The sequence below is a fragment of the Fusarium falciforme genome, chromosome 2, assembly GCF_026873545.1.
Source record: "Fusarium falciforme chromosome 2, complete sequence".
Taxonomy (NCBI): Eukaryota; Fungi; Ascomycota; class Sordariomycetes; order Hypocreales; family Nectriaceae; genus Fusarium; species Fusarium falciforme.
Genome location: NC_070545.1, coordinates 4,227,184 through 4,242,388, shown reverse-complemented (window position 1 = coordinate 4,242,388; position 15,205 = coordinate 4,227,184). Strand labels below are relative to the sequence as shown.

Genomic DNA, 15,205 nt, shown 5'->3' with positions numbered 1-15,205 from the left:
TACCAAGAGCCCACCGTTGGGATGGTAACCGTTTGCACCACCATATAATATTAAATTCTCACCTGATTCAACTTTGTTCTGATCATCCTGTGTTCAAATTTGCATCCGATTGCACTTGTTACACCTCTGATCAGGGCTCATCCATCAACTCACTCTTTTCGTCCAACCCGGTCCACTTGGGCTTCCCATCCGGAATATCCACAACTCTTTGCGGATAAAAAATGTGGCATCTAAACAGCGTCAGCTCTATCATCAAAGAGTGAAATCTATCCTCACTGATTCTTGAAGTTCTCTCGCAACTCGGGCGTGTCCAAGTTCAGCAGAGTCGGAAATAGGAGCACCATGGTTCTCCCTTCGTCCATGATCCAGCTCCCGCATTCATCGCAGCCAACCTTGCACGGAAGGGCGTGCTCGGATTTCTTTGTAGCCGTCTTGTAAAATCGTAGGCCTTGAACCCCATTCTCGAAAGATAAATCCGTCTTCTGTAAGATGGCGGCCCATTGGAACGGAGCACCTGGCATCAGTCAGCCAAAAGCTTGGAATAATGGGCTTATGAGCTACCGTGGATCTTCTTGCAGTCGACACAGTGGCAATACTTGGATGCCAGCGGCTTATCCTTGTTCAGCCAGTATTGCACCTTGCCGCAGTGACAGGAACCATGAACCTTGCGCTCAAATGAAGCGCGCTCTTTGGTGGCTACATCTGGCTTTTGATAAGGAGGTTGAGTTTCCCATCGTTTGTCGTTGTCTGATTCAAAGGCGTGCTGGTGATTCTTCATGTGATATTCGTCGGAGGCCATCTTGTTGCAAGCTCGCTACTTGGTAGACGATTTCAAAGAGAGTATTGAGAAAAGAGGACTGATCTTTTATTTAAGAGACTGAGAAAAGATATCGGATAGTTGGAGGTTTTTCTAGGTTTCAAGGTGGCTTAATCAGGTGATACTTTCTTGTCGTCATCGATACGTCGATTGTTGTTCCCGATACATGACCGCCACACTGTAGGCTATCTCACTCTCCCTTTGGCTTTGTATTCAAGATGTCATTGATCATCTCGGCCCACTTCCACGGCGTCCCTACGTCCGGACTCTCTTCCGTCACCGCGTTCCAATATTCCCATCCCATCACACCTCCGATCCTTGGATACCTACTCACCAACTCTTTCAGACACGCCTTCAATTTTGCATCGCTGACGTAACCCGAGCAGTTAGCCGGGTTTGTCACGAGACCTATGACGACCTTTTCTTGTGGCCAGCCTCGTGCAATAATGGCATCGTAGTCGTGGGGTTTGCTCATGTCGCCCCAGCCACAATAAAACTGCGTGTTGTACCATGCTATGCGTGAGCCCAATCCCTTCTCAAGCTCCTCGATGTTAAATCCACCTAGGTTCTGCCTATTGAGCAGCGCTGGCGCGACAGGCGCAAGCGTCACGAGAAACGACTGCCCAAAGTCCGTCTTCAAATGGTCAATCAGACGAACAACTCCACCAAGCGACATGGCCTCCTCAATATCGAGGTCCAAGCCATCAAAGCCCGCCCATTTAATCATCTCTCGAAGTGGCTGGTACCATTTGTGAAAGCCCTCAAGTGACCCGTCAAGCTTGGTGTAGGATCCCTGCGCTGCGCCGCCGAGCATGCCGAGGACCTTGATGCCGGCGGCCTGAAGCTGGCGGACCTCATCCCAGAGAGGAATAAATTTGGATGAGTTGTACAGGTCATCGTTGAGGGTGATGTTGTCGGGCGCGTTGAGATGAATCGCGGCGACGATGACGTGTGTGACGCCAGCTGCGGGATTGAGGGCGGGGAGGATGGAGATATATCTGTCGTCTCTGTACTGGGTTTGATGGTAAAAGATGATTCGCTTGTGTTTTTTATGCTCAGTCATGGCTTCGCTACGTTGGATGAGCATTGTGTCTTTGGGGATACGGAATTGTTGATGATTGTGAGGTTGCAGCGTGGAGTTGGAGGTGCAGAGTTCAGCTGAGGGGACGCGATAGTTGCGGTGTGGGCCGCCGCTCAGTCAGATGGCGTTTAGCAACGCAGCATTCCAGCCAAATAATAACAGATCAAGTTTTTCTTCATTTTTTTCAAATTATAAATTGCGGTCCTCATCCTTCCACGCTTTCCTACAGCTTTCCTCTCAACCAAGAGTAACAGATCTCAAGCAGAGGAGATTTGGCCCTTATGTACAAGCCGAATATGCATGGATGTGAGACACGTCCTTCTAATTGATCTGGAGGGAAAGATTCCTTTGCAGAAGGGGACATCCATGATCCATCAGCGACTCGGGTTCATCATAAGGAAGGCTGGAGGTTCCAAGGAAGATCTCATCAATAAGATGACAGACACGTTTCGCGGCTTTCTTTCCAACTAAAAGATGATAGGCTACCTTGACCGATCCGGATTACAGAAATCTGCAAATGAATGGCGAATTAAAAGCCCTATGTCGCTCATTTAGACCCAAAAGTATAAAGCGACGCGGTACGCAAACTGCACAAGCGGGCCGAGAAGTTCAGATTCATTGTTCATGGCATTGGCTACAGGTGATAATCTGACATTATACTCCAGAGCACAGCAAGCCCTAACCTACGACGCCTGGGGGCTATATCTCACGACCAACCACGCAACCCAGATACGAGAGGTTCATCCAATGTCCATGATCGAGCGTCCTGGGCCTACGAGAGGCGGTAGAAAAGAGAAAGAAGATGGATTATAGCTAACGATAACTAAAGTCAAATTCATACTGGCGGGAGTAGTAGCCCTGGCTGGCAGCACTGTATCTAGTAGAAGATGAGTGGTAAACTAAGTAAGAAGGTAGGCAGGGCAAGGTTGAAATAATAATGTCAACAGACGCGATCAAAAGACTCTATGGGGAGGGGTAATTAATTGATTAACGGGCTCGCATCACCGGTTCTCCAGCCACTGGGTAGCATGGCGCTCATATATGAAAGGCGCGACGAGACGGGTCAAGCCACCATCCTTATTGCCCCGGATCTGGGTTGATACTATCATCAATAACGAGACCAAGATTGTGGCCTAGGAGGCTTATCATCTATCGGTGCCTTTTCGCAAATGCCACAACAGAGACGGTTTACGTATTGTCATATTCGACAAACAACAGCGCGATTTCTTTGCCATCCTTGGAAGCAAGCTCGATGCCCTTCAACGCGACGAGATATCCCTGGTCCCTCTGGACTCGTACACGGGCTGTATTGTGAAGCTATAAAACCCGACGTCCGTAAATGAGCTCAAACCGTGGTCTCGGTCGAGATTGACGTTCCGAATTCCTTGAACGGGAGAACCGAAGAACCAGAGCGACCAGCAAGATCCGCGAGCAGCTACAACAGTTGGAGATTGAAGGTCTAGAGATGAAGATAAAACCATTCCTCAGACGACATTCTCCCTTGACGATGAAAATCGGAGCAGCTTAACCCTAGCTGCTGTATCTCGAAAGCCTCTCCACCAAAGTCCTTTGCAACCAAGAGTGAAGGTGCAGAAGGACGAGGAGGAAGGCTACCTCAGTGTGTGAAGTTGACGGGCTACCGAAAGGGCAGCCAAGATTCGCCGACAGTTGGCTGTCACCCTGGCCTGCACGTAGTTCGATCCTTTGACTTGCGTTTAGTAGGAACCGGCTTGCACAGGGTTCAGAGGGACTCGCTCAGCGCCCGCCTGAGACCCGTGCCATTCACCATCAACGACTTTGTTGGGCCGGTCCAAGTCCACTACAAGACTGGAGCAACCAAGTCGACGAAGCGATCCAATGTCAGCCCCCCGTTCCGGTTGAAAGCTACCAGTGACCACCACCCGACAACCAAAGAGGGACTTGGTGAGTTGCCCATCAACCGCAAAGTCACGCTGCATCACGCGCAAGGAAATGTCATGTCAACTGCACAACCTGTGCCAGTCTGCTTTTTGGATGATCCCGTAACCATGAGATTGAAACTCCCGCTTTCCCTTCTAAAAACCAACAACAGATACAAACCCCCGTTCACTGCCGCACCGCCGACCAGCGGCGGTGGGCTTCCACCCAAGTCTCCTCGCTCTTCTTGTCCTCCTCGTTAAGGACGTGCTGGTTGAGCCGATCCAGCCACATGGCGCAGGCGGACACCACCGCAGTCATCGATCGGTTCATCTTGGACTAAAGAGGAGACGTTAGGTCAAAGCCTTTGCGATGGTCTTCACGAGACAAGAGTACTTACGGCGATCTCCTCCCACTTCTCACCCTTCTGTCGAAGGGGTAGGAGCTTGGCGATGTCGGTGACATCCCAGCGAACACCACTGGAAGAACCCTGAGACAAATATGTCAACACCAAATCAATACTGCAAAGAAGAATTGGATGGACTTACAGTGTCGGGAACCAGCCCGAAGTAAGCGGCAGGGGCCGCAACAAGTGTCTCTGGGTGTGTCACCCAAGGCCGCGCTCCAGGCGCCTCTGGCAGAGGGGTCCGTCCCTTCTGCATTGCCCTTTCCTGCCATGGGGTGATGATGTTGTCGCGTCGTTCCATGGTGGGCGTCGCGGTGTGGTGGTGGTGGTTGTGTTGGGATGTGTGGATGGTTGAAGGATGGCTTCGAGTAAGCGTCAAGAGGAAGTTCACTTGGAAGTTTGTTGATTAAGAGAAGATGTGTAAAGCTGAGAAGGATCATGAAGCAGAAAAAGAAGGGGGAATTTGTAGGCGTGGGAGATGCTGGCGTAGAGAAATTCTCCTTTCTCGAACAGATGGGTTTGACAATGTGCGATCAATATAAAGCATTGAGTTGGCAGAGAAATGTATTGGCTCATATTGCCTCTTGCACGGACTGCCGTTTACGGATAATAGGAGTGAATAATCCATTTTGGCACAGATGCTGCAGTGAATGTGAGGTAGCAGTGATATGAACTCCAGGTGAAGTCGAGGTGAGGAGCTGAATAACAATCGAGTATGCACCTATTGTTCCGATTGTAGAAACCCGCTTGACCTCAAGAACGGGCATATCGCAAATTAAGTACAATAAAAGTTGCAAAACACCGTTTGAATACATTATGCATATTAATAAAATGGCAGCAGAAAATGCAGTGCACTTGACTACCTATTCATTATTAACTCAGCGGCCAATCACATTGTGGCTTTCAGGCTGCCTCAAACGCGGGGATCTCAGCTCATGCTCACTTCTGACACTTCACAATCATTCATCACAAAGACATTCACTCGACCTCAAGAAATCCCAAAAATGAAATCACAGGCCCGAGTCCTCATGGCCCCAACAAGGCCCACAGCAGATGACCAGAAAAACACATCCATCTTTCTTGCTGGCACGACAAGCGCTACAGGCGAACCTGACTGGCGCGAGACGCTCACGCAGGCTTTGAGTGAGCATGCAGTCACAATCTTCAACCCAAAGCGCGACGACTGGGATTCTACATGGAAGGAGGACTTTTCGGATAAACGCTGGGAGGAGCAGATCTGGTGGGAGTTGGACATGCAGGAGGCGGCCGACATTGTCGTCCTTTTCTTCCACGGGGCGACTGCGGCGCCTATTAGTCTGCTGGAACTTGGGCTGGCAGTCAAGTCGGGAAGGGCGATTGTCTGTGTGATGGATGATTACAGTAAGAGGGGGAACGTGGAGGCGGTTTGTCGACGGTATCGGGCGAGGTTGACAAGAACGGAGGAACAGTTGAAGGCGGCGGTTCTTGCGAGGTTGACTGGTCATGCGCGATAACGGTGTTGGTACCAGAGGTGGAAGAGATGTTAGAAGGGTCTTGGCGACTGACGATGGATGAAATGAAGCTGCTTGAGCTTTCACGCGATGTTTAGAGACTCACCGAGGCTCACCGAGGATCGGCCCGATCGGGCACCAAATCACCGATGATTCTTTCCGATAATTACCCGCTCCCAATCCCTGGCTCGCAGCGGCCTTTCCCCCACCGAACCGGTCAATAACGGTGGCGGGGTATCGGTGTATCCAAGCTCATCCATCGCCTTCCCAACCTTTGCTTGTCTACCTATTGGTCTCACAGTTGCTTTTTGGTTAAAGAGACCGTGAGTCTTACTGCTCTCACAATTGAGCTTTCTCTTATATATCCTTACCCTACTTGCGCTTGCTTGCGACCTCACAGCTCCTCGCCATGGATGACCAGTTTGGCGGCCGCACCGACGACGATCTCTTCTACGATGACTTCGAGCCCGTTGAGAGCGAACCCGTCGTCGCAGAACAAGCTCCCACACCCAAGCCAGAGCCCACACCCGTAGCGCCGATCCAAGAACCCGTCGCAGTCCAAGAGCAGCCTCCAGCGCAGCCACCCGCAAGCTCAGCGCCCCCCGCAAAGCCCGCCGGCCTCGCCTCATCGCGATACGCCGACAAGCCCGCCCCAGCTCCCAAGCCCGCACGACAGGCTCCCCCACAGACCTCGAATGCGCCGCCAAATGCTCCTACTGCTCCGAGGGAGAAAGGACCGCAGAATACAGGAGCCAATGCCACCGCACGACTCCAGTCGGGTGCTAACCCGCGGCAAAAGCTGACGGAGGCGGAGTTGGCTGCCAAGATGGAGAGGATGAAGTTGGTGTCTGCGGAGAAGGCGCGCAAGTTTGAAAAGGCCGAGCAGGACGAGAAGGATCACGCAGCATCTTATGCTCGTGGAATGGAAGAGGCTAGGAAGCGACGGGCCGCGGAGGCTGAGCGACGACGACAAGGCGAGGAGGATAGGCGCAAGATGGAGGATGAGCGTGCTAAGAACCGGGAAAGGAAGCTTAAGGCTATGGGTATGAAGGAGGGCGGCTGGGATGAAGGCAAGGAGGCTTTGGAAGAGGAGGAAGCCAGGAGAGGATTCAGGGGCGCAAATGGTGGAATTCGAGGATCTAGGAACGTTGGCCTGGGCGGCAGCCGTTACGCGTCGAGGGATGGTGAAGAGCATGATGTGGACCGATTCCTGGACGATCGACATCGAGGAGGACGAGGCAGAGGTCGTGGTCGCGGCGGTAGGGGAGGAAGAGGTGGACGAGGTGGGCATGAAGATGGGCATGCGCCTCGGGCTCCCGCGCCTGTGAAGCAATCTGTTCCAGCCGCGGAAGACTTCCCAGCTCTTCCAGGCGAGGGTAAGAAGGCTTCTGCGCCTGCACCAGCGAGCAATAAGCCTGCATTCGCAGCAGCAGCGGCAGCACCACCACCACCATTGGCACCATTGAGTCCTGGAGGAAAGTGGGGTGATGAGATGGAGGAGTTTGACGAGCTCAACAACAAGTCATGATAGTATTGGAAGTATGGTTTGAATCGCTGGAGTAATGATGGGCCGCAAGAATGCGAAGCAGCTTCACAGCAGAAAAGCACGAGTTGGAAATATCACTGGGTAGCAGCGGCATAGATAGTACAAGTATCGAGTCAACGCCAGATTGAAGAATCCCCATGTTGTCTCCAAGCTCTACCTCGTCTAGAAGGGTATTTATTTCAACAAAGTCTGTGGTCCGTCCAATTTTGTTCAACACAGCGCCCAAACGCCAACAACCCGGGATTAAATGTACAAGACGGCTTTGAGCCAGATTACCATCCGCCGCGGTAGCCCCTACCTCCGCGACCGCTTCTGTAACCTCCTGACCCCCTAGGTCCTCTCGGACCTCCCATACCAGGTCCATCATCATCCATCTGCGGCCTCGACCTCCCCTTCATCTCCTTAGGAAAAGCATCATAAGTCTTGCGCATCTGCGCATAGCCCAGATGCATCTTGCCGTAAAAATGGTCGGCGAGGCGACGGTCGTTGTCGAGCCTACTGAGGTACGCGCCGCACACGTCGCAGACCTGGAGCTTCTGGTGGCCCGAGGGTCCAGACGTGTCTGAGAGTGCCTTGAGCTCCTTTTCGCGGTCGAGCTTGGACTGGGATGCCTGGCGCACACGGAAGAGCTCGTCTTGGGCGCGTGATACTTCGGACATGGAGCCGAGGATTTCGACTTCGAGGAGACCGTTGTTTATGGTGGCTGTCAGGTCTGAAATGCTCTTGAGCTGGGAACGGTTAGCATATCTCTTCCATACAAAGGTCCAGGGAGAGTACCAAAACGTTCGTCTGGCGAATTTCATCTGGTGTCTTTTCCAACCTCCTCTGCGCAGCATCGATGCGTCGGTTACACTCATCAATGTACTTTTGCAGGTCGCGCATATAATCATACTCGAAGCCGTACTTCTGTCGCTCCCTCTCCGATAGACCCTCATATTCAGCCTTCAGCCCTTCGCTGTGAACCTTGGGACACGGCCCAATGTCCTGCTTCGTGTTTGTAAAGAGATCATGCGGACATGTCCCGGCGATGTAGGAGCGGCAGACTTTGGGATCGTTCATGGACAGCTGGGCGGCGCGCGACGTCGAGGATGCGCCCATAAGCTGCTCCAGCAGCTTCCTCTGCTCGGCGGCCATGGTGTACTATTGCGCAGGGGTCGTGAAGAGCCTGGTGGTATAGATTGGTAGCTGTGATGATGGCGGGGCCTTGAAGATCCAAAGATGCGACGGCATGTGGAGGAAGCGCGCGCCGAATGTTTCTGCCAAATCTCACCGCTTACCTTATCAGCCGTCATTGTCCACGTCGCGACTTGGAGATGGGACAGCTGGAGCTTCTAGATACGAAGACCAACTCCAAGTCGATCTTTTAAAAACGGGCAGGGTGAGATGTGAAATCCAGTTGGATCTCACAATCTTCAGCCCTATTACGATATATAAACCTTCAAAATGCGCCACTTTCTGGCGTATCTCCTTCTCGCCGTCACCAATGGCCTCGCCCTCGTCTCGGCCGCCGCATCCGACTACCACGAGCAATTGACACTCCGCCCGCTGCCCCTATCCCAGCTGCTGGCGAGCTTCAACTTCCGCGCCAACACCTCGATCGCCGACTTTGAGGCGCACAACTTTCGACTCTTCCCGCGCTCGCTGGGCCAGATCCTGCAGTATGCGGGCACCAGGGAGCTGCACCTCCGATTCACACTAGGACGGTGGGATGCACAGCGCTGGGGCGCGAGGCCCTGGGATGGTACGCGCGAGGGCGGTACTGGTGTTGAGCTTTGGGCGTGGTTGGATGCTGAGACGGATGAGGAGGCGGATGAGAAGTGGTTGACGTTGACGAATGCCCTGTCGGGTTTGTTCTGCGCCAGTCTCAACTTTATCGATTCGACGAGGACGATCCGACCGGTCATGTCGTTCCAACCCGATGGAGACCACTCCAACTCGTCGCTCGCCAACACGAGGCTTCTTCACGGCGTTTTGCCACATGAGGTTGTCTGCACGGAGAACCTGACACCTTTCTTGAAGCTGCTCCCTTGCAAGGGCAAGGCGGGTGTTGCTAGTCTGCTGGATGGCCACAAGCTGTTTGATGCCTCTTTCCAGAGCATGGCTATCGATGTGCGGCCCAAGTGCAAGGCAGATGGCGATTGTGTGCTGGAGATGGAGGAGACTATCGACATGGTTCTTGACGTTAACCGATCCAAGAGGCCTCAGAGTACGTTTCTCTCATCAGTTTGGCCAACGTGTCTAACCAAGCCCAGATAACCCCATTCCGAGACCTCCCCCCGGCGACCAGCTCATCTGCGATACTTCCAAGCCTTACCACGCCGAGTTTACATGCTTCCCCGCTGATAACCTGGATGGTCAGGATTGGAGCATCTCCCAAGTCTTTGGCCGACCCATGAAGGGAACCTGCCCTCTTACCGATCCCGATGTTCCTCCCATCTGCGTTCAGATCCCCGAAACTCGAGATCTCTATGCCACACAAGGCGCGCGAGAGATCAAGGCCCCGGATGGCTCATCGCGATGCTACCATCTTGACCCCAACGATGAATTTGAGCTTATGCTAGTGGGGCCTGAGTCCCAGGATAAGGACAAGCTCCTTAACAAGCCTGAAACTCCTCTTCTCTACGCTGAGCGCAGCTTCAACGGCCATGGTCAGGAACACGGCGGTGTCCAGGCCATCCTTAGCAACCCCAGCGACACTGACGTCGAGTTTGTGTACATGGAATCACTTCCCTGGTTCATGCGTATTTACCTACACACTCTGTCCGCCCGCATCGCAGACTCGCCGGCGGAGAACTCTACAAATATCATCAAGGAGATCTACTACCGCCCGGCTCTTGATCGCGCTCGCGGTACTCAACTCGAGCTCCTGATGCGCATTCCCCCACACTGCACCGTTTTCTTGACTTATGACTTTGAAAAGTCCATCCTCCGCTACACCGAATACCCCCCTGACGCAAACCGCGGCTTCGACGTAGCAGCAGCCGTCATCACGACCCTCGAACCCAAGGTGATGAACATCCGTACGACGAGTCTGCTACTGTACCTACCGACCCCCGATTTCAGCATGCCCTACAACGTGATTATTTTCACGTCGACGGCCATTGCGCTGGCATTTGGAGGGTTGTATAATATTCTTATTAGGAGATTTGTCGGGGCGAATGAGACGACTGGGCCGGCGCTCAAGTCAAAGTTGGCGGGTTTGATTGGAAAGATAAAGGGTAAGAAGGCATCGAAGCAATAGATATGATAATACGAGTACATTTTCTTGGTTACCATCTTTTACGTCTGTGTCTAGGCGATGCTGGGCCTGGACAATTGGCAAAGCGAGGCGCTATTCCCAGGTCCCCATGCAAACGAAGATGGAGAACCAAGTCCCAGTGATACGACGTACTTGTTGACCATGATGCGGAGAGGGCCGAGGCGAGGTTTTTGTGCCTCTTCCCGTACATTGCTGTGCTTCATCGTGTCGTGCTAGACACGAGAAAATCGTCACCTCGCCGCGTAGTTTGAGCTCAGCTCTTGGTGTACAGCCCTCTCGCATCTCAGTGTTGGCGTTCTAAGGTTACTGATGACGACTTGTGGGGTGGACAAGTGCTTAGGGTCTGTTCAGGGTCCTCGCCATCGCGGTTACAAACTTTTGATCTCGATGAAGCTACCATTCTTCACATTTGACGGTTGAAGCCGGATTAGGAAGCTTACCAATGCAGCTGTCCTCATCAAGAGATCCTCCTTTGCTGATATATGCACTAGAGAAACACCCGCAAGTCTAAGTGAATACCTCCCCAAGGGATGGACACGTTGCTCGTCTGGATCAGGGCCGGGCACGTTCCTTTCACCACTCAGCCATCTCCTTGATAGGAGCCTATCTTCCTCTGAGCCAGATACCTCTGAATGCGGTTGGAGGTAACGAGGATGCTACATGTAGATGCAGGCAGGTAGAAAATGGACGTGACTTCCCAACCCGTCCTCCCTATCTGTCCAACCCAACGTCACCACTGTCTTTCTTTAGCGATGCTGATTGACTTGCCCACATCACTTCAACATCTTCTTATCTCTGCCAGTGCCAATCGCAAAACTCCCATTCTGAGGATCTGACAGCTGCAAACCCCCTCCACGATGAAGCCACACGTCCCAGGCATCCTCATCGCGGCGCTTGTCGTGGTAAACGCTTACTACACCATGTCAGTCTTTGCTCCGTCAATCGAAGAGATCCACGCTCGAGTCATCAACGCCCGCGACAAAGCTTTTGTAATCGGCGCCTCCGCGCCAGGAACCTTTTGCGGCCTCGACAACACCACCGAATGTCCTGCCGGTACTTCGACACAGGTTGACGAGAGGATGACTGCCCTCGCTGTGAGTCCAGCTCTCCATCGTACTATTCACAAGCTGACAAACAAATAGGCTGCAGTCCCAGGCGGCCAGTTCATCTTTGTCGCCCCCGACGGCACCATCTCGTACCCATCCGCCCACTCAGTCCTCCGACCCCCAGGCTCCAAAGTTGGCGGTTTCCAAGCGTCGCAGATCATTTCGGATTGCAAGATGCCCATCACGGTCCTGGTTTGGCTACCTGAGGATGGCAACCGGGGCATGTGGGCGTGTCCGACTTCTCTCAACATGCCGATGGCAGACGAGGCGGTGCTCAAAGCGACGACAGGGGAATTCAAGGGGAAGGGCTGTTTGAAGGTTGATGGGGTGCAGATTCAGATGGCGGGGGATAATTATGCGGCCTGGGCGTATACGTGAGCCTCGCCAGGTGGAGAGGGTGTAAATTTGCGATGATTCTAGTTCATAGATGTGCAGCCGTGGTTATAAGACGGCATTCAATCCCATCTCTCCTTCGGATCATCCCATTCATATCGCATCTAGGGCCTGTCAAGTCCCCTAGTCCAGGAGTATCTCAAAGTCAAACTCCTTGTCAGTCCGTAACTGATACTCCGGCATAGTGGCCGGCCCACAAGACGCAGTTCCCAGTCCGTGATGCTTCCAATCCAACCTCACGATCGCATCCTCCCTCTTCTTCTTCTTCCGGAGCTCATACGGATGCGTGCTCTCATCCACGTCCCTCGTGGTATAAGGCATCGCCGAGAAACTTGCACCTTCAAGATCCCCAAACCTGGCCCTTAACACACGTCCTTGACTCCCCACAAACTCTACCCACCGTACATCCGTCCGATTACCTCCATCCTGAGGAAACTCGTAGTCCACCCACAGATCATCCACACTCGCACTCCAATTCCCAAAGCCTTGCGAAAGCTTCTTGTCCACATACGACTCCCCCGGTCCTCGTCCCCACCACTTCACATCAGATACACCGTCCAACCCAACCGTGATGCCGATCCGCGCAAACGTCTCGGGCAACCGCAATCCGTGCGGTTTACCATGCACATGAATGCGGAGAGCGTCACCGTGGAAGTCGTACGTGGTGACGACGTCGACGGCCCAGGCTAGGACGGGCGGCGCGATGCGGCCGGTGACTTGGACTTGGACTGTGTTTGAGTCGGTGTGCCATTGGACTTGTCGCACGTGGTGAGACGTTTGGTGTAGGCGACGCTCTTGCCATTCTTTTCCGTGGCCGCCGCGATCGTTGTCAGTGAGGGCGCGGTAAAAGTCCATCGTGATGGGAGTCGTGAGGAGTTCAACGCCAGAACGCGTCCAGCTTGTGAGGGCGCCAGCAGCGAGATTGATGTCCCATGTCGAGCCTCCAGTCGATGACCGAACGACGAGTAGAGACGGGGATACTTGTTCCACGGTTGGTGTTCCGGAGCCCAAGGATCGCAGTGCAGCGATGGACTCAGGTTTGGAGGTCTGAAGTTGGCCAAAGGCGACCTGGTGGCCGGCCTTTGCCCAGTTTGTGTCCTCCCTTATGACGAAGCTTAGATGAAGATAGGCTTCACCTGTGATGTCACTTAGAAGAGACTCATCATAACCGTCTAAAGTTAGGGTTGCCTGTGTGTGAGGCTCGATGCCTGTCAACTGTTAGACCGTGTTCGATGGGAGGGCAAGTTGAAGACATACCGCTAGGTATCTCGATCTCTTTGCCAGGTACAGTTTTGCCGTCAGCAACAATCTTCCAAGTAGCTTTGAGATGCTCCAGCCCGATATAGTCGTAGCGATTGACAATCGTCACCTTGTTGCCGTCTAGCGAAAGCGTTTGAACCGGCTCAACAGCCTTGGCATACTCAATCAGGCCAGGCGTGGGCGTGTGATTCGAGAACAACACGCCATCCATGATGAAGTTGTAATCGTTCGGTTCGTCGCCAAAGTCGCCCCCATATGCCATGTACTCCTCCCCGTCCTTTGTCTTGGTACGGAGTCCGTGGTTCGCCCACTCCCACACCCATCCTCCCATCAATCGCGGGTACTTGTAAAACGCCTCGATATACTCCTTGATATTTCCCGGTCCATTTCCCATTGCGTGGATGAACTCGCACAGAACGAGAGGCTTCGCCCACTCCTCTGCTTCCGCAAACTTCTCCACAATCTCATCAACACTGGAATACATGCGACTATAGATGTCAACCGTCTCAGCCTCGTAATCCTGCTCGTAGTGCACCAATCGCGTAGAATCTATCTCCTTGATACACTTGTACATGGCTTTGTGGTTCCGTCCATAAAAGGCTTCGTTCCCGAGAGACCACATGAAGACGCAGGCATGGTTCTTGTCGCGGGCGACCATCTGTCTGGCGCGATCCACGTACTGATCTTCCCAAACTGGGTTGTCTGAAGTGAAAGACGCGGGATCGCCGCCTGTTGACCAAAAGCCGTGGCATTCTAGATCTGCTTCGTCGAGAACCCAGAAGCCGAGTTCGTCAGCCAGGTCGTAGAGTCGTGGGTCACTGGGCTGATGACAGGTTCTGATCGCGTTGAGATTGTGTCGCTTCATGATCAAGAGGTCTTGCTTCATGAACTCGTACGGCACGGCTCTTCCATGGTCAGGGTGATGTTCATGTCGGTTTGCGCCTCGGATCTTGATGGGTTGGCCGTTGACGCAGAAGGCCCCCTTGATCAGTCCCGCGGTGCGAAAACCGATGCGATGAGCCACGCTGCTCTTTTCGCCTATGTTGAGGACGAGTGTGTAGAGGTACGGGGTCTCTGCAGTCCATTTCTTTGGACCTTTGACTCGCAGCTCGAAAATGTCTTTGCCCGAAATGTTCTTCGTATGTCGCAGAACCCCTCCACCTTCGTGATCAAGCAGCTTGAGCTCAACAGCCGAAGAGCCACTCAACTCGACGTGAACTCTTAGGGTAGCATCTTCAAACTTATCATCAAGTTCAGTAGCGACCTGGAAGTCATTGAGATGAGTCTTAGGAAAGGCATGCAAGTAAACATCCCTGAAGATGCCGCTGAGCCACCACTGATCCTGGTCCTCGAGGTAGCTTCCATCGCACCACTGGTAGACCTCTACTGCGAGTACATTTTTCCCGTCAATATCGACCAACTCCGTTACGTCAAACTCGCTCGGGTTCCTAGAGCCTTGGGAATAGCCGACGTAGGTGCCATTGATCCACAGGGAGAATGAGGAGTCCACGCCCTCGAAGCGCAGACGCAGGTGGTGATCTATGAAGCTGTCATCGAGCGTGAAGGTAGTGATGTACCGTCCACATTCGTTGTCTGCAAATGGCACGTTGGGCGGATCTACCGGGAATGGGTAATCGACATTGGTATAGTGAGGGCCCTTTCCATGGCCTTGAAGCTGCCACATCCCAGGGACTTGGATGTCGCTGAACTCGGAGGCATCAAAATTACGGTCGTGGAACTTGTCTGGGCCTTCAAATGGAGACTTGGAGAGGTTGAACTTCCAGGTTCCGGAGAGGCAGAGGGCCTTTGCCTTGGTGACATCGCGAGTCAAGGCATCGGTCTCGGCGTTGTAGAGGTAAAAGTTGCTTCGAGGAGGGAGGGTGTTGCGGTGGATGACGTCGATGTTGTTCCAATCGGGTAGTGATTTCGGATGAACTTGCACGTCGGACAT

The 15,205-nt window shown here is 53.1% G+C and overlaps 7 protein-coding genes across 7 annotated transcripts; 3 read left to right on the top strand and 4 right to left on the bottom strand.

Moving 5' to 3' along the window:
• Nucleotides 1-272: 272 nt before the first annotated feature.
• NCS54_00322500 (Hypothetical protein) lies at nt 273-1,904 on the bottom strand (the record flags this gene model as incomplete). Its single annotated transcript, XM_053148806.1, has 3 exons — nt 273-514; nt 562-814; nt 1,152-1,904. The coding sequence occupies 3 exons, from the start codon at nt 1,902-1,904 to the stop codon at nt 273-275; spliced, it is 1,248 nt and encodes a 415-aa protein (XP_053004781.1).
• Nucleotides 1,905-3,983: 2,079 nt separating this feature from the next.
• Nucleotides 3,984-4,501, bottom strand: NCS54_00322400 (Hypothetical protein; the record flags this gene model as incomplete). The annotated part of the gene is made up of 3 exons (XM_053148805.1): nt 3,984-4,133; nt 4,195-4,284; nt 4,343-4,501. 3 exons carry the CDS (start codon nt 4,499-4,501, stop codon nt 3,984-3,986), a joined length of 399 nt encoding a protein of 132 aa, XP_053004780.1.
• Nucleotides 4,502-6,099: 1,598 nt separating this feature from the next.
• On the top strand, nt 6,100-7,218 carry NCS54_00322300 (Hypothetical protein; the record flags this gene model as incomplete). Its single annotated transcript, XM_053148804.1, has 1 exon — nt 6,100-7,218. One exon carries the CDS (start codon nt 6,100-6,102, stop codon nt 7,216-7,218), a length of 1,119 nt encoding a protein of 372 aa, XP_053004779.1.
• Nucleotides 7,219-7,508: 290 nt separating this feature from the next.
• NCS54_00322200 (Hypothetical protein) lies at nt 7,509-8,370 on the bottom strand (the record flags this gene model as incomplete). Its single annotated transcript, XM_053148803.1, has 2 exons — nt 7,509-7,964; nt 8,014-8,370. The coding sequence occupies 2 exons, from the start codon at nt 8,368-8,370 to the stop codon at nt 7,509-7,511; spliced, it is 813 nt and encodes a 270-aa protein (XP_053004778.1).
• A 309-nt stretch (nt 8,371-8,679) lies between these two features.
• NCS54_00322100 (Hypothetical protein) lies at nt 8,680-10,477 on the top strand (the record flags this gene model as incomplete). The annotated part of the gene is made up of 2 exons (XM_053148802.1): nt 8,680-9,442; nt 9,489-10,477. The coding sequence occupies 2 exons, from the start codon at nt 8,680-8,682 to the stop codon at nt 10,475-10,477; spliced, it is 1,752 nt and encodes a 583-aa protein (XP_053004777.1).
• Nucleotides 10,478-11,352: 875 nt separating this feature from the next.
• Nucleotides 11,353-11,979, top strand: NCS54_00322000 (Hypothetical protein; the record flags this gene model as incomplete). Its single annotated transcript, XM_053148801.1, has 2 exons — nt 11,353-11,589; nt 11,638-11,979. 2 exons carry the CDS (start codon nt 11,353-11,355, stop codon nt 11,977-11,979), a joined length of 579 nt encoding a protein of 192 aa, XP_053004776.1.
• Nucleotides 11,980-12,117: 138 nt separating this feature from the next.
• Nucleotides 12,118-15,205, bottom strand: NCS54_00321900 (Beta-galactosidase; the record flags this gene model as incomplete). Its single annotated transcript, XM_053148800.1, has 2 exons — nt 12,118-13,202; nt 13,252-15,205. 2 exons carry the CDS (start codon nt 15,203-15,205, stop codon nt 12,118-12,120), a joined length of 3,039 nt encoding a protein of 1,012 aa, XP_053004775.1.